Source organism: Salmo trutta, chromosome 12 (assembly GCF_901001165.1).
Source record: "Salmo trutta chromosome 12, fSalTru1.1, whole genome shotgun sequence".
In the NCBI taxonomy this organism is placed as follows: domain Eukaryota; kingdom Metazoa; phylum Chordata; class Actinopteri; order Salmoniformes; family Salmonidae; genus Salmo; species Salmo trutta.
In genome coordinates, this window is record NC_042968.1 from 94290963 (window position 1) to 94309344 (window position 18382).

At 49.5% G+C, this 18382-nt stretch overlaps 1 protein-coding gene across 1 annotated transcript in view; it reads left to right on the forward strand.

The window, feature by feature from the left end:
* The window catches only part of gbe1a (glucan (1,4-alpha-), branching enzyme 1a), a gene marked incomplete in the record, with an annotated part of 159816 nt that overhangs the window by 109214 nt on the left and 32220 nt on the right, over positions 1 to 18382 (forward strand). Inside the window, 2 exon segments of the mRNA XM_029770386.1 lie at positions 3268 to 3378; positions 5557 to 5728. Coding sequence (XP_029626246.1) covers positions 3268 to 3378; positions 5557 to 5728 — 283 coding nt within the window.

An 18382-nucleotide genomic window follows, 5' to 3' on the forward strand; every position in this document is an offset into this window, starting at 1 on the left:
GCTGCATGTCTAGGGTAGGATGATGGAGAGGGAAGCTGGTACCATACCTAGTCTACCCCCCCCATATCTAGGGTAGGATGATGGAGAGGGAAGCTGGTACCATACCTAGTCTACCCCCCCATATCTAGGGTAGGATGATGATGATGGAGAGGGAAGCTGGTACCATACCTAGTCTACCCCCCCCATATCTAGGGTAGGATGATGGAGAGGGAAGCTGGAACCATACCTAGTCTACCCCCCTGCTGCATATCTAGGGTAGGATGATGGAGAGGGAAGCTGGTACCATACCTAGTCTACCCCCCCATATCTAGGGTAGGATGATGGAGAGGGAAGCTGGTACCATACCTAGTCTACCCCCCCTGCTGCATATCTAGGGTAGGATGATGGAGAGGGAAGCTGGTACCATACCTAGTCTACCCCCCCATATCTAGGGTAGATTGATGATGATGGAGAGGGAAGCTGGTACCATACCTAGTCTACCCCCCCATATCTAGGGTAGATTGATGATGATGGAGAGGGAAGCTGGTGTTGATAGCTCCTCCTTTAGTGGCCTAGTGTGGGTTGGGGTATTACTGATCTAATCACACACACTAGCGGATTACCTCAAGCAAGGAAGAGCGGGAGGAAGGAAGTTTCATTCACCCCCCCCCCCCCCCCTTGTTGTCTGGCATTATGCTGCCTTCTACTGTTTGGAAATGGAACTACAGACACACACACATATGCATTCAGTACCAGTCAAAAGCTTTAGAACACCGACTCATTCAAGTGTTTTTTTATTTTTTTTATTGTTTTCTACATTGTAGAATAATAGTGAAGACATCAACACTATGAAATAACACATATGGACTCATGTAGTAACCAAAAAAGTGTTAAACAAATCAAAATATATTTTATATTTTTCAAAGTAGCCTCCCTTTGCCTTGATGACAGCTTTGCACACTCTTGGCATTCTCTCAACCAGCATCCTACGAAATTGAAGGAATTCCCACATATGCTGAGCAATTGTCGGCTGCTTTTCCTTCACTCTGCAGTCCAACTCATCCCAAACCATCTCAATTGGGTTGAGGTTGGGGGATTGTGGAGGCCAGGTCATCTGATGCAGCACTCCATCACTCTCTTTCTTGGTCAAATAGCCCTTACACAGCCTGGAGGTGTGTTGGGTCATTGTCCTGTTGAAAAACAAATGATAGTCCCACTAAGCTCAAACCAGATGGGATGGCATATTTCTGCAGAATGCTGTGGTAGCCATGCTGGTTAAGTGTGCCTTGACTTCTAAATAAATCACACCTCCTCCTCCATGCTTCACGGTGGGAACCACACATGCGGAGATCATCCGTTCACCTACTCTGCATCTCACAAAGACACGGCGGTTGGAACCAAAAATCTTACATTTGGACTCCTCAGACCAAAGGTCAGATTTCCACCTAATATCCATTGCTCGTGTTTCTTGGCCCAAGCAAGTCTCTTCTTATTATTGGTGTCCTTTAGTAGTGGTTTCTCTTTAGTAATTTGACCATGAAGGTCTGATTCACACAGTCTCCTCTGAACAGTTGACGTTGAGATGTGTCTGTTACTTGAAATCTGTGAAGCATTTATTTGTGCTGCGATCTGAGGTGCAGTTAACGAACTTATCCTCTGCAGCAGAGGTAACTCTGGGTCTTCCTTTCCTGTGGCGGTCCTCATGAGAGCCAGTTTCATCATAGCGCTTGATGGTTTTTGTGACTGCACTCGAAGAAACTTTCAAAGTTCTTGAAATGTTCCATATTGACTAACCTTCATGTCTTAAAGTAATGATGGACTGTCGTTTCTCTTTGCTTATTTGAGCTGTTCTTGCCATAATATGGACTTGGTCTTTTACCAAATAGGGCTACCTTCTGTATACCACCCCTACCGTGTCACAACACAACTGATTGGCTCAAACGCATTAAGAAGGAAATAAATTCCACGAATGAACTTTTAACAAGGGACACCTGTGACTTGAAATGCATTCCAGGTGACTACCTCATGAAGCTGGTTAGGAGAATGCCAAGAGTGTGCAAAGCTGTCATCAAGGCAAAGGGTGGCTACTTTGAAGAATATAAAATATATTGTGATTTGTTTAACACTTTTCTGGTTACTTCATGATTCCATATGTGTTATTTGACGGAAAGTTGGCAGGTGCAGGTGCACAATGCACTGTTCCGATGCTGGAATTATTTTGTGCACAAACCTGTGAAGGTAACCTACTTTTTGAATAGGCAGTGCGTCCAATATGTTTAAAGGAACTTGAAATCAATTTGCCCCCCAAAAAAAAGATATATTTACTCCGTTTCTGTACAGAAAATACATCGTAAATCATTTAAAATACTTCACCAGAGAGCATGACTTATCCACAGTGGATCGTTAGCTTATTTTGTAAGAAATAGTTGTGGGCTGTTTCTGATGCCTTTTGGTAAAGTCCGCGATTAGCGCCGAAGGCAACAGGCCTAGTTGATGATTTGGCTGTCAGTGTAAAGCATCTTAGATATATTGTGAAGATAATGTGTCTGGAGTATCGTTTTAAAATGCTGAGACATGAGGAGGAAGAAGAAGAGGAGGAGTCGGGATATTGGCATGTCTCTCTCCACGTGGGCCTGTCTCCCACACATTCATTGTGTGAATAGTTTGCCCTTTTTGAATGTTATATTTTTATCAATTACACAATGTCACAATGCTACAAAGGTCTCAATTACCTCGTGCCCCTGCACATTAACTCAGTTTATTGTTTCTATATCTTTCTCTCTGTATTGTTGGGAAGGATCCGTAAGTAAGCATTTCACTGTTAGTCTACACCTGTTGTTTACCAAGCATGTGACAAATACAATTTGATTTGACGTAGGAAGTCCCGTGACAAAATGAACTTTCCCCCTTATAGAAATCAAATGCCGATCCAACGGATTAGTTCTGGCACCTTCCCCGCCTCACACGCAAACACACAGAAAAAACCACCTATGTCTCGGAAAGTTATACAATTATATAAACCCTCTCTCCTCCCTCTCTCTCTCCTCTTTAAAACCCTGTCCCCCATCTTTCCTTCCCTCACCCCCTTTGCCCTCCTCTCTCTCTCTCTCTGTCTCTCTCTCCCCATTTCTCTTGCTCTCTCTCCCCTCTCTCTCTCCTCCCCCCTCTTGCTCTTCCTCCCTCTAACTCTCTCTCTATCCTCCCCTCTCTCTGTTCCCCCCTCTCCTCCCCCTCTCCCCCCCTCTCTCTCCCCCTCTCTCCTCCCCCCCTCTCTCTCTGTCTCTGTAGATACTGAAGGAGTTAAAGGATGAGGAATGGGACATGGGGAATATCGTCTACACGTTGACCAATAGGAGGAAGGGTGAAGCGTGCATCTGCTATGCTGAGAGCCACGACCAGGTACTATTGGCCAGGGATGTATAGGGCTGAGAGCCACGACCAGGTACTATTGGCCAGGGATGTATAGGGCTGAGAGCCAGGACCAGGTACTATTGGAATAGGGCTGAGAGCCACGACCAGGTACTATTGGAATAGGGCTGAGAGCCACGACCAGGTACTATTGGAATAGGGCTGAGAGCCACGACCAGGTACTATTGGAATAGGGCTGAGAGCCACGACCAGGTACTATTGGAATAGGGCTGAGAGCCACGACCAGGTACTATTGGAATAGGGCTGAGAGCCACGACCAGGTACTATTGGCCGGGGATGTAATCAATAGGGCTGAGAGCCACGACCAGGTACTATTGGCCGGGGATGTAATCAGTAGGGCTGAGAGCCACGACCAGGTACTATTGGTCGGGGATGTATAGGGCTGAGAGCCACGACCAGGTACTATTGGCCGGGGATGTAATCAATAAGGCTGAGAGCCAGGACCAGGTACTATTGGCCGGGGATGTAATCACGACCAGGTACTATTGGCCGGGGATGTATAGGGCTGAGAGCCACGACCAGGTACTATTGGCCAGGGATGTAATCACGACCAGGTACTATTGGCCGGGGATGTATAGGGCTGAGAGCCACGACCAGGTACTATTGGCCGGGGATGTAATCAATAGGGCTGAGAGCCACGACCAGGTACTATTGGCCGGGGATGTAATCAGTAGGGCTGAGAGCCACGACCAGGTACTATTGGCCGGGGATGTAATCACGACCAGGTACTATTGGCCGGGGATGTAATCAGTAGGGCTGAGAGCCACGACCAGGTACTATTGGCTGGGGATGTAGTCACGACCAGGTACTATTGGCCAGGGATGTATAGGGCTGAGAGCCACGACCAGGTACTATTGGCCAGGGATGTAATCAATAGGGCTGAGAGCCACGACCAGGTACTATTGGCCGGGGATGTAATCAATAGGTCACGATCAAGGTCACCTTGATAAACGTTTATTTTTTTTTAGACTGCCGGCTATTGAGAGTGTACTCACAGGAGCAAAGCAGGAAGTAAATAAATGTTCTTCAATTCAACTGAAAATACAAAAAAAAAAATCCATTCCATTGCGTTGAGCCTCATCAGTTAGCATCATTTGAATAAACATTCTACATTACAACAGTTTCGTCGTATTGTTAAAGAGTCCAGCAGAAACAGACTCGACTGCATGAATGCCCCGTCGTCCCGTCTTCAGTCAGCTCTTCCTTCCACAAACACCAAAGAAAATGTTATTTTATTACCATTTTAATTACAAGTGCTATACAAATTAAATGTTATTACTATTATTAATACCCCGGCGGTAGAGGGACTAGGCCCCCCGGCGGTAGAGGGACTAGGCCCCCCGGCGGTAGAGGGACTAGGCCCCCCGGCGGTAGAGGGACTAGCCCCCGGCGGTAGAGGGACTAGACCCCCGGCGGTAGAGGGACTAGGCCCCCCCGGCGGTAGAGCCCCCGGTGGTAGAGGGACTAGACCCCCGGCGGTAGAGGGACTAGGCCCCCTGCGGTAGAGGGACTAGGCCCCGGCGGTAGAGCCCCCGGCGGTAGAGGGACTAGGCCCCCCCGGCGGTAGAGGGACTAGGCCCCCCCCGGCGGTAGAGCCCCCGGCAGTAGAGGGACTAGGCCCCCCGGCGGTAGAGGGACTAGGCCCCCCGGCGGTAGAGGGACTAGGCCCCGGCGGTAGAGGGACTAGGCCCCGGCGGTAGAGCCCCCGGTGGTAGAGGGACTAGACCCCCGGCGATAGAGGGACTAGGCCCCCTGCGGTAGAGGGACTAGGCCCCGGCGGTAGAGCCCCCGGCAGTAGAGGGACTAGGTCCCCCCCGGCGGTAGAGGGACTAGGCCCCCCGGCGGTAGAGGGACTAGGCCCCCCGGCGGTAGAGGGACTAGACCCCCGGCGATAGAGGGACTAGGCCCCCTGCGGTAGAGGGACTAGGCCCCGGCGGTAGAGCCCCCGGCGGTAGAGGGACTAGGCCCCCCGGCGGTAGAGGGACTAGGCCCCCCGGCGGTAGAGGGACTAGACCCCCGGCGATAGAGGGACTAGGCCCCCTGCGGTAGAGGGACTAGGCCCCGGCGGTAGAGCCCCCGGTGGTAGAGGGACTAGCCCCCCGGCGATAGAGGGACTAGTAAACTATCTCTCTGTGTCCATGTTGCCAGGCTCTGGTAGGTGATAAGTCCCTGGCGTTCTGGCTGATGGATAAAGAGATGTACACCAACATGAGTTCCCTGATCCCCATGACTCCCGTCATCGACCGAGGCATCCAGCTACATAAGATGATCCGCCTCCTCACACACGCTCTGGGGGGAGAGGGCTACCTCAACTTCATGGGTGAGTTAGAGAGGGCTACCTCAACTTCATGGGTGAGTTGGAGGGGGAGAGGGCTACCTCAACTTCATGGGTGAGTTGGGGGGGAGAGGGCTACCTCAACTTCATGGGTGAGTTAGGGGGAGAGGGCTACCTCAACTTCATGGGTGAGTTGGAGAGGGCTACCTCAACTTCATGGGTGAGTTGGAGAGGGCTACCTCAACTTCATGGGTGAGTTGGGGGAGAGAGGGCTACCTCAACTACATGGGTGAGTTAGAGAAGGCTACCTCAACTTCATGGGTGAGTTAGGGGGAGAGGGCTACCTCAACTTCATGGGTGAGTTGGGGGGAGAGGGCTACCTCAACTACATGGGTGAGTTAGAGAGGGCTACCTCAACTACATGGGTGAGTTGGGGGGGAGAGGGCTACCTCAACTTCATGGGTGAGTTAGGGGGGGAGAGGGCTACCTCAACTTCATGGGTGAGTTGGGGGGAGAGGGCTACCTCAACTTCATGGGTGAGTTGGGGGGAGAGGGCTACCTCAACTTCATGGGTGAGTTAGGGGGGAGAGGGCTACCTCAACTACATGGGTGAGTTAGGGGGAGAGGGCTACCTCAACTTCATGGGTGAGTTGGGGGGGAGAGGGCTACCTCAACTTCATGGGTGAGTTGGGGGGGAGAGGACTACCTCAACTTCATGGGTGAGTCAGGGGGGAGAGGGCTACCTCAACTTCATGGGTGAGTTAGGAGGGAGAGGGCTACCTCAACTTCATGGGTGAGTTGGGGGGAGAGGGCTACCTCAACTTCATGGGTGAGTTAGGGGGGAGAGGGCTACCTCAACTTCATGGGTGAGTTAGGAGGGAGAGGGCTACCTCAACTTCATGGGTGAGTTGGGAGGGAGAGGGCTACCTCAACTACATGGGTGAGTTAGGGGGGAGAGGGCTACCTCAACTACATGGGTGAGTTAGGGGGGAGAGGGCTACGTCAACTTCATGGGTGAGTTGGGGGGGAGAGGGCTACCTCAACTACATGGGTGAGTTAGGGGGGGAGAGGGCTACCTCAACTTCATGGGTGAGTTGGGAGGGAGAGGGCTACCTCAACTACATGGGTGAGTTAGGGGGGAGAGGGCTACCTCAACTACATGGGTGAGTTAGGGGGGAGAGGGCTACGTCAACTTCATGGGTGAGTTGGGGGGGAGAGGGCTACCTCAACTACATGGGTGAGTTGGAGGGGGAGAGGGCTACCTCAACTTCATGGGTGAGTTAGGGGGGAGAGGGCTACCTCAACTTCATGGGTGAGTTGGAGGGGGAGAGGGCTACCTCAACTTTATGGGTGAGTTGTGGGGAGAGGGCTACCTCAACTTAATGGGTGAGTTGGAGGGGGGAGAGGGCTACCTCAACTTCATGGGTGAGTTGAGGGGGAGAGGGCTACCTCAACTTCATGGGTGAGTTGGAGGGGAGAGGGCTACCTCAACTACATGGGTGAGTTGGGGGGGAGAGGGCTACCTCAACTACATGGGTGAGTTGAGGGGAGAGGGCTACCTCAACTTCATGGGTGAGTTGAGGGGGAGAGGGCTACCTCAACTTCATGGGTGAGTTGGAGGGGGAGAGGGCTACCTCAACTACATGGGTGAGTTGGGGGGAGAGGGCTACCTCAACTTCATGGGTGAGTTAGGGGAGAGGGCTACCTCAACTACATGGGTGAGTTAGGGGGGAGAGGGCTACCTCAACTACATGGGTGAGTTAGGGGAGAGGGCTACCTCAACTACATGGGTGAGTTAGGGGGGAGAGGGCTACCTCAACTTCATGGGTGAGTTGGGGGGAGAGGGCTACCTCAACTTCATGGGTGAGTTAGGGGGAGAGGGCTACCTCAACTTCATGGGTGAGTTGGGGGAGAGGGCTACGTCAACTTCATGGGTGAGTTAGGGGAGAGGGCTACCTCAACTACATGGGTGAGTTAGGGGGAGAGGGCTACCTCAACTTCATGGGTGAGTTGGGGGGAGAGGGCTACCTCAACTACATGGGTGAGTTAGAGAGGGCTACCTCAACTACATGGGTGAGTTGGGGGGGAGAGGGCTACCTCAACTTCATGGGTGAGTTAGGGGGGAGAGGGCTACCTCAACTTCATGGGTGAGTTGGGGGGAGAGGGCTACCTCAACTTCATGGGTGAGTTGGGGGGAGAGGGCTACCTCAACTTCATGGGTGAGTTAGGGGGGAGAGGGCTACCTCAACTACATGGGTGAGTTAGGGGGAGAGGGCTACCTCAACTTCATGGGTGAGTTGGGGGGGAGAGGGCTACCTCAACTTCATGGGTGAGTTGGGGGGGAGAGGGCTACCTCAACTTCATGGGTGAGTTAGGGGGGAGAGGGCTACCTCAACTTCATGGGTGAGTTAGGAGGGAGAGGGCTACCTCAACTTCATGGGTGAGTTGGGGGGAGAGGGCTACCTCAACTTCATGGGTGAGTTAGGGGGGAGAGGGCTACCTCAACTTCATGGGTGAGTTAGGAGGGAGAGGGCTACCTCAACTTCATGGGTGAGTTGGGAGGGAGAGGGCTACCTCAACTACATGGGTGAGTTAGGGGGGAGAGGGCTACCTCAACTACATGGGTGAGTTAGGGGGGAGAGGGCTACGTCAACTTCATGGGTGAGTTGGGGGGGAGAGGGCTACCTCAACTACATGGGTGAGTTGGAGGGGGAGAGGGCTACCTCAACTTCATGGGTGAGTTAGGGGGGAGAGGGCTACCTCAACTTCATGGGTGAGTTGGAGGGGGGAGAGGGCTACCTCAACTTTATGGGTGAGTTGTGGGGAGAGGGCTACCTCAACTTAATGGGTGAGTTGGAGGGGGAGAGGGCTACCTCAACTTCATGGGTGAGTTGAGGGGGAGAGGGCTACCTCAACTTCATGGGTGAGTTGGAGGGGAGAGGGCTACCTCAACTACATGGGTGAGTTGGGGGGGAGAGGGCTACCTCAACTACATGGGTGAGTTGAGGGGAGAGGGCTACCTCAACTTCATGGGTGAGTTGAGGGGGAGAGGGCTACCTCAACTTCATGGGTGAGTTGGAGGGGGAGAGGGCTACCTCAACTACATGGGTGAGTTGGGGGGAGAGGGCTACCTCAACTTCATGGGTGAGTTAGGGGAGAGGGCTACCTCAACTACATGGGTGAGTTAGGGGGGAGAGGGCTACCTCAACTACATGGGTGAGTTAGGGGAGAGGGCTACCTCAACTACATGGGTGAGTTAGGGGGGGAGAGGGCTACCTCAACTTCATGGGTGAGTTGGGGGGAGAGGGCTACCTCAACTTCATGGGTGAGTTAGGGGGAGAGGGCTACCTCAACTTCATGGGTGAGTTGGGGGAGAGGGCTACGTCAACTTCATGGGTGAGTTAGGGGAGAGGGCTACCTCAACTACATGGGTGAGTTGAGGGGAGAGGGCTACCTCAACTACATGGGTGAGTTGACGGGAGAGGGCTACGTCAATTTCATGGGTGAGTTGGGGGGAGAGGGCTACCTCAACTACATGGGTGAGTTGAGGGGAGAGGGCTACCTCAACTACATGGGTGAGTTGACGGGAGAGGGCTACGTCAACTTCATGGGTGAGTTGGGGGGAGAGGGCTACCTCAACTTCATGGGTGAGTTGGGGGGAGAGGGCTACCTCAACTACATGGGTGAGTTGGAGGGGGAGAGGGCTACCTCAACTACATGGGTGAGTTGGGGGGAGAGGGCTACCTCAACTACATGGGTGAGTTGGAGGGGGAGAGGGCTACCTCAACTTCATGGGTGAGTTGGGGGGAGAGGGCTACCTCAACTACATGGGTGAGTTGGGGGGAGAGGGCTACCTCAACTACATGGGTGAGTTGGGGGAGAGAGGGCTACCTCAACTACATGGGTGAGTTAGAGAAGGCTACCTCAACTTCATGGGTGAGTTAGGGGGAGAGGGCTACCTCAACTTCATGGGTGAGTTGGGGGGAGAGGGCTACCTCAACTACATGGGTGAGTTAGAGAGGGCTACCTCAACTACATGGGTGAGTTGGGGGGGAGAGGGCTACCTCAACTTCATGGGTGAGTTAGGGGGGAGAGGGCTACCTCAACTTCATGGGTGAGTTGGGGGGAGAGGGCTACCTCAACTTCATGGGTGAGTTGGGGGGAGAGGGCTACCTCAACTTCATGGGTGAGTTAGGGGGGAGAGGGCTACCTCAACTACATGGGTGAGTTAGGGGGAGAGGGCTACCTCAACTTCATGGGTGAGTTGGGGGGGAGAGGGCTACCTCAACTTCATGGGTGAGTTGGGGGGGAGAGGGCTACCTCAACTTCATAGGTGAGTTAGGGGGGAGAGGGCTACCTCAACTTCATGGGTGAGTTAGGAGGGAGAGGGCTACCTCAACTTCATGGGTGAGTTGGGGGGAGAGGGCTACCTCAACTTCATGGGTGAGTTAGGGGGGAGAGGGCTACCTCAACTTCATGGGTGAGTTAGGAGGGAGAGGGCTACCTCAACTTCATGGGTGAGTTGGGAGGGAGAGGGCTACCTCAACTACATGGGTGAGTTAGGGGGGAGAGGGCTACCTCAACTACATGGGTGAGTTAGGGGGGAGAGGGCTACCTCAACTTCATGGGTGAGTTGGGGGGGAGAGGGCTACCTCAACTACATGGGTGAGTTGGAGGGGGAGAGGGCTACCTCAACTTCATGGGTGAGTTAGGGGGGAGAGGGCTACCTCAACTTCATGGGTGAGTTGGGGGGGAGAGGGCTACCTCAACTTTATGGGTGAGTTGTGGGGAGAGGGCTACCTCAACTTAATGGGTGAGTTGGAGGGGGAGAGGGCTACCTCAACTTCATGGGTGAGTTGAGGGGGAGAGGGCTACCTCAACTTCATGGGTGAGTTGGAGGGGAGAGGGCTACCTCAACTACATGGGTGAGTTGGGGGGGAGAGGGCTACCTCAACTACATGGGTGAGTTGAGGGGAGAGGGCTACCTCAACTTCATGGGTGAGTTGAGGGGGAGAGGGCTACCTCAACTTCATGGGTGAGTTGGAGGGGGAGAGGGCTACCTCAACTACATGGGTGAGTTGGGGGGAGAGGGCTACCTCAACTTCATGGGTGAGTTGGGGGGGGGGAGGGCTACCTCAACTACATGGGTGAGTTAGGGGAGAGGGCTACCTCAACTACATGGGTGAGTTAGGGGGGAGAGGGCTACCTCAACTACATGGGTGAGTTAGGGGAGAGGGCTACCTCAACTACATGGGTGAGTTAGGGGGGAGAGGGCTACCTCAACTTCATGGGTGAGTTGGGGGGAGAGGGCTACCTCAACTTCATGGGTGAGTTAGGGGGAGAGGGCTACCTCAACTTCATGGGTGAGTTGGGGGAGAGGGCTACGTCAACTTCATGGGTGAGTTAGGGGAGAGGGCTACCTCAACTACATGGGTGAGTTGAGGGGAGAGGGCTACCTCAACTACATGGGTGAGTTGACGGGAGAGGGCTACGTCAATTTCATGGGTGAGTTGGGGGGAGAGGGCTACCTCAACTACATGGGTGAGTTGAGGGGAGAGGGCTACCTCAACTACATGGGTGAGTTGACGGGAGAGGGCTACGTCAACTTCATGGGTGAGTTGGGGGGAGAGGGCTACCTCAACTTCATGGGTGAGTTGGGGGGAGAGGGCTACCTCAACTACATGGGTGAGTTGGAGGGGGAGAGGGCTACCTCAACTACATGGGTGAGTTGGGGGGAGAGGGCTACCTCAACTACATGGGTGAGTTGGAGGGGGAGAGGGCTACCTCAACTTCATGGGTGAGTTGGGGGGAGAGGGCTACCTCAACTACATGGGTGAGTTGGAGGGAGAGGGCTACCTCAACTACATGGGTGAGTTGGAGGGAGAGGGCTACCTCAACTACATGGGTGAGTTGGAGGGAGAGGGCTACCTCAACTACATGGGTGAGTTGGGGGGAGAGGGCTACCTCAACTACATGGGTGAGTTGGAGGGGGAGAGGGCTACCTCAACTTCATGGGTGAGTTGGAGGGAGAGGGCTACCTCAACTACATGGGTGAGTTGGGGGAGAGGGCTACGTCAACTACATGGGTGAGTTAGGGGGGAGAGGGCTACCTCAACTTCATGGGTGAGTTGGAGGGAGAGGGCTAAAAAATAGAAGAAAAAAATTATCTGGTCACATTATTTTTGATTCACAATTAACTTTTTTCTAATTTATCAAGATTTATTCAAACAGCAATGTGATATGCAAACCAGGTATTCAAAAAGTTTAGTCCCAAGTCTTCATTGCGATGTGCATTTTAGTCATCATGTACAATTTTTGTAAAGGCTTTCCTAAAAAGCCTTCCCAATTTAAATGTTGACTGCAAAGTCAGAATGATATCGTGATGATTTGTATCGATCGTGGGGCATTTGTTTTGCAAGCTCTGCCATCTCATGTAGCCTGTATTGTACAGTACAAAAACACAACGGTCTCTTGATAGGCACACAATTAAATTAAAGGGCAGCTACACCTTCCAATTTAGTATTTTTTGTGTTGTTCCCAGACCTCAAAAGTGTTCTTCTGATATGGTTTAAGCATTGTTGTGGAGTTTGAACATCAATTATTTTTTTATTTTTTTTCTATAAATAAAAAAAGATATTTTTTTTTAGAGGGAAAACTTGAAAGAACTAGAAAAACTCTGAAACCTGGAAAAAAATAAAACTGTGAAAACTGAATTTACCAAATGAAGGAACAGATTTTATAAGGCCCTACAACTGTAGAATGACTGTTCAAAATCACTAACAATTACACAAAAGTTATTGTTTGTAGGGGAAAAAAATAAATATAATATCGTCAAGATAAAATTTAATTATTTGTGTATGGAGGGTACGTCATTATAGGCTACTTGGTCAGCCCACAAATTACAGATAACATTTAAAGTTTTCTACAGGGGTACTCTGTAGTTTTCCAAAGGGGTACTCTGGGGTACTCTGTAGTTTTCCAAAGGGGTACTCTGGGGTACTCTGTAGTTTTCTAAAGGGGTACTCTGTAGTTTTCCAAAGGGGGTACTCTGTAGTTTTCTAAAGGGGGGTACTCTGTAGTTTTCCAAAGGGGGTACTCTGTAGTTTTCTAAAGGGGTACTCTGTAGTTTTCCAAAGGGGGTACTCTGTAGTTTTCTAAAGGGGCACTCTGTAGTTTTCTAAAGGGGTACTCTGTAGTTTTCTAAAGGGGGTACTCTGTAGTTTTCTAAAGGGGGGTACTCTGTAGTTTTCTAAAGGGGGCACTCTGTAGTTTTCTAAAGGGGTACTCTGTAGTTTTCCAAAGGGGGTACTCTGTAGTTTTCTAAAGGGGTACTCTGTAGTTTTCTAAAGGGGTACTCTGTAGTTTTCTAAAGGGGGGTACTCTGTAGTTTTCTAAAGGGGGCACTCTGTAGTTTTCCAAAGGGGGCACTCTGTAGTTTTCCAAAGGGGTACTCTGTAGTTTTCCAAAGGGGGTACTCTGTAGTTTTCTAAAGGGGCACTCTGTAGTTTTCTAAAGGGGGGTACTCTGTAGTTTTCTAAAGGGGGGTACTCTGTAGTTTTCTAAAGGGGGCACTCTGTAGTTTTCTAAAGGGGGGTACTCTGGGGTACTCTGTAGTTTTCTAAAGGGGTACTCTGTAGTTTTCCAAAGGGGGTACTCTGTAGTTTTCTAAAGGGGTACTCTGTAGTTTTCTAAAGGGGCACTCTGTAGTTTTCCAAAGGGGGTACTCTGTAGTATTCTAAAGGGGCACTCTGTAGTTTTCTAAAGGGGTACTCTGTAGTATTCTAAAGGGGTACTCTGTAGTTTTCTAAAGGGGCACTCTGTAGTTTTCTAAGGTGGTACTCTGTAGTTTTCCAAAGCGGTACTCTCTACTTTCCACCATCTCCCTAAGATCAATATCATCCCACTCAGATCAATATCATCCCACTCAGATCAATATCATCCCACTCAGATCAATATCATCCCACTCAGATCAATATCATCCCACTCAGATCAATATCATCCCACTCAGATCAATATCATCCCACTCAGATCAATATCATCCCACTCAGATGAATATCATCCCACTCAGATCAATATCATCCCACTCAGATCAATATCATCCCACTCAGACACAGGAGAGATGTGGGAGGAGAGAACGGAGACCAGGAAAGAGTTATATCTACAATGAAATGGAAAAAGGTTTTGTTGGTAAATCAAATACAATTACATTGAAAGAGAGCAAAGGGCAGAGGAGAGGAGATGAGAGGAGATGAGAGGAGGGTTCACTGAGGTCAAACAATATTAATATTAACTCTATGCCACAACCAGCCTTTTCTCCCCTCCAGACTACAACATACAATACAACTGTCTTTATAAACTCTCTCTCTCTCCTCTCCGGACTACAACATACAATACAACTGTCTTTATAAACTCTCTCTCTCTCCCCTCCAGACTACAACATACAATACAACTGTCTTTATAAACTCTCTCTCTCTCCCCTCCAGACTACAACATACAATACAACTGTCTTTATAAACTCTCTCTCTCTCCCCTCCAGACTACAACATACAATACAACTGTCTTTATAAACTCTCTCTCTCCTCCAGACTACAATACAACTGTCTTTATAACAGGGTTCGCACAAGGAGCTTAAAAGTACTTGAATATGGCACTCTGAAATTAAAATACTGGAATACATTGAAAATCTGACATTTTCTCAAGTCGGTAATTCAAAAGTACTTGAATTAAAATGAGAGGAAAACATAAAATGATCTAATATGAAAAATATTATAAAAATGTACTGGGTCTTGCAAATTAATTTCCAGGCGGACTACAGAGTTCTATTTCCTCGCTGTGGTTGCCAGGCGAACTCGTTCATTCCACCCACACTGCCACTCAGCCAGGCATGTACAGAACTGACTGATTAGGCTCCGCCAAACATCACATCGATGGCAAAAATGGCAATTCAATCCTGCCTTTTTTTTGCGTATGTAACATTTCTGGGATCATTTATTTCAGCTCATGAAACATGGGACCAACACTTTACATGTTGCGTTTAATAATATATACAGTATACAGTACCAGTCAAGTTACTACTCAACACCTACTCATTCAAGGGTTTTTCTTTATTTTTGACTATTTTTTACATTGTAGAATAATAGTGAAGACATCAAAACTATGAAATAACACATATGGAATCATGTAGTAACCAAAAAAGTGTTAAACAAATCAAAATATATTTTAGACACCAGTTCTACATTTGTTTTGGCACCAGTTCTACATTATGAAGGGGGAAAGACACCACTTCCTGCTGGCACCACTTCTACATTATTAAATGGGAAAGACACCACTTCCTGCTGGCACCACTTCTACATTATAAAGGGTGTAAAGACACCACTTCCTGCTGGCACCACTTCTACATTATGAAGGGGGAAAGACACCACTTCCTGCTGGCACCACTTCTACATTATGAAGGGGGAAAGACACCACTTCCTGCTGGCACCACTTCTACATTATAAAGGGTGTAAAGACACCACTTCCTGCTGGCACCACTTCTACATTATGAAGGGGGAAAAGACACCACTTCCTGCTGGCACCACTTCTACATTATGAAGGGGGAAAGACACCACTTCCTGCTGGCACCACTTCTACATTATGAAGGGGGAAAGACACCACTTCCTGCTGGCACCAGTTCTACATTATGAAGGGGGAAAGACACCACTTCCTGCTGGCACCAGTTCTACATTATAAAGGGTGTAAAGACACCACTTCCTGCTGACACCACTTCTACATTATGAAGGGGGAAAGACACCACTTCCTGCTGACACCACTTCTACATTATGAAGGGGGAAAGACACCACTTCCTGCTGGCACCAGTTCTACATTATAAAGGGTGTAAAGACACCACTTCCTGCTGACACCACTTCTACATTATGAAGGGGGAAAGACACCACTTCCTGCTGGCACCACTTCTACATTATGAAGGGGGAAAGACACCACTTCCTGCTGGCACCACTTCTACATTATAAAGGGTGTAAAGACACCACTTCCTGCTGACACCACTTCTACATTATGAAGGGGGAAAGACACCACTTCCTGCTGGCACCACTTCTACATTATGAAGGGGGGAAAGACACCACTTCCTGCTGGCACCACTTCTACATTATGAAGGGGGAAAGACACCACTTCCTGCTGGCACCACTTCTACATTATGAAGGGGGAAAGACACCACTTCCTGCTGGCACCACTTCTACATTATGAAGGGGGAAAGACACCACTTCCTGCTGGCACCAGTTCTACATTATAAAGGGTGTAAAGACACCACTTCCTGCTGACACCCACTTCTACATTATGAAGGGGGAAAGACACCACTTCCTGCTGACACCACTTCTACATTATGAAGGGGGAAAGACACCACTTCCTGCTGGCACCAGTTCTACATTATAAAGGGTGTAAAGACACCACTTCCTGCTGACACCACTTCTACATTATGAAGGGGGAAAGACACCACTTCCTGCTGGCACCACTTCTACATTATGAAGGGGGAAAGACACCACTTCCTGCTGGCACCACTTCTACATTATAAAGGGTGTAAAGACACCACTTCCTGCTGACACCACTTCTACATTATGAAGGGGGAAAGACACCACTTCCTGCTGGCACCACTTCTACATTATGAAGGGGGAAAGACACCACTTCCTGCTGACACCACTTCTACATTATGAAGGGGGAAAGACACCACTTCCTGCTGGCACCACTTCTACATTATGAAGGGGGAAAGACACCACTTCCTGCTGGCACCACTTCTACATTATGAAGGGGGAAAGACACCACTTCCTGCTGGCACCACTTCTACATTATGAAGGGGGAAAGACACCACTTCCTGCTGGCACCAGTTCTACATTATGAAGGGGGAAAGACACCACTTCCTGCTGGCACCAGTTCTACATTATAAAGGGTGTAAAGACACCACTTCCTGCTGACACCACTTCTACATTATGAAGGGGGAAAGACACCACTTCCTGCTGACACCACTTCTACATTATGAAGGGGGAAAGACACCACTTCCTGCTGGCACCAGTTCTACATTATAAAGGGTGTAAAGACACCACTTCCTGCTGACACCACTTCTACATTATGAAGGGGGAAAGACACCACTTCCTGCTGGCACCACTTCTACATTATGAAGGGGGAAAGACACCACTTCCTGCTGGCACCAGTTCTACATTATAAAGGGTGTAAAGACACCACTTCCTGCTGACACCACTTCTACATTATGAAGGGGGAAAGACACCACTTCCTGCTGGCACCACTTCTACATTATGAAGGGGGAAAGACACCACTTCCTGCTGACACCACTTCTACATTATGAAGGGGGAAAGACACCACTTCCTGCTGGCACCACTTCTACATTATGAAGGGGGAAAGACACCACTTCCTGCTGGCACCACTTCTACATTATGAAGGGGGAAAGACACCACTTCCTGCTGGCACCAGTTCTACATTATGAAGGGGGAAAGACACCACTTCCTGCTGGCACCACTTCTACATTATGAAGGGGGAAAGACACCACTTCCTGCTGGCACCAGTTCTACATTATGAAGGGGGAAAGACACCACTTCCTGCTGGCACCACTTCTACATTGAGACTTTTTCTCTACAACAACTTGCAGAGATATTTTGTTCACCTCCTTCTCCGTGATATTCCGCTTTATAATTCAGCTGCTGTTCTCCTGCCGTTCTGGTGACCGGCGACACCTAACTCCCAACAGGCGACACTTAACTAAACCTGCCAGTTGGAAGCAAGACTCTCTTTTTCGTAGCTATTAAAGTCGTAGATTATCTAATGCCCGTTTAAAAAAAATAAAAATAAATGTAAAAGTAATTTAAGCTGGAATTGTGTAGTAATGTGACTAAGAGATGTGTGTTCACCAGTAGGTGTCCCAAAACTCTGCTCCTCACTACTCAAATTACAACATCAGTACTGACTTAAGTTACCATTCATGTATCGATATTAAAGAACTAGTGAAACAACTTATTATTGAGTTGAACTTGTAAGTGATTTGTTTTAAAAAGTCACAGATTTTATTTTGAGGTTGTGGGGTTATACTGCCATCTGGTGGCGACTAGGTATTTTCTTTCTTCTTCTACCTTTATTTAACTCGGCAAGTCAGTTAAGAACAATGACGGCCTACCAGGGAACTGCCTTGTTTAGGGGGCAGAACGACAGATTTGTTTTTACCTTGTCAGCTCGGGGATTCGATCCAGCAACCTTTCGGTTACTGGCCCAAACGCTCTAACCAGCAGGCTTCCTGCCGCCCCGATTTGTAAGGAAACTATTACAGAGAACGATTTACAAATTGATGGTCCTTCAAAATAAATATTAGCTCTTGAAAAAGTACTTGAAAGTCCTTGAATTTGACTTGAAACTGTCTGTACAAACCCCTTATATAAACACAGTGGAGACCTGATGTACTCCGAGCCACCTGAAATGATGTCATTACATCCAAGGCCACTGCTATACACATCAGCCAGACATCCACCTCTTTCTCTCTCTCCCCGTCTGTCTCGCGCTCTCTCTCTCTCTCTCTCCCCCGTCTCTCTCGCTCTCTCTCTCTCCCCGTCTCTCTCTCTCTCTCTCTCTCTCTCTCTCCCCGTCTCTCTCTCCTCCCCGTCTCTCTCTCTCCCCCTCTCTCCTCCCCGTCTCTCTCTTCTCCTCTCC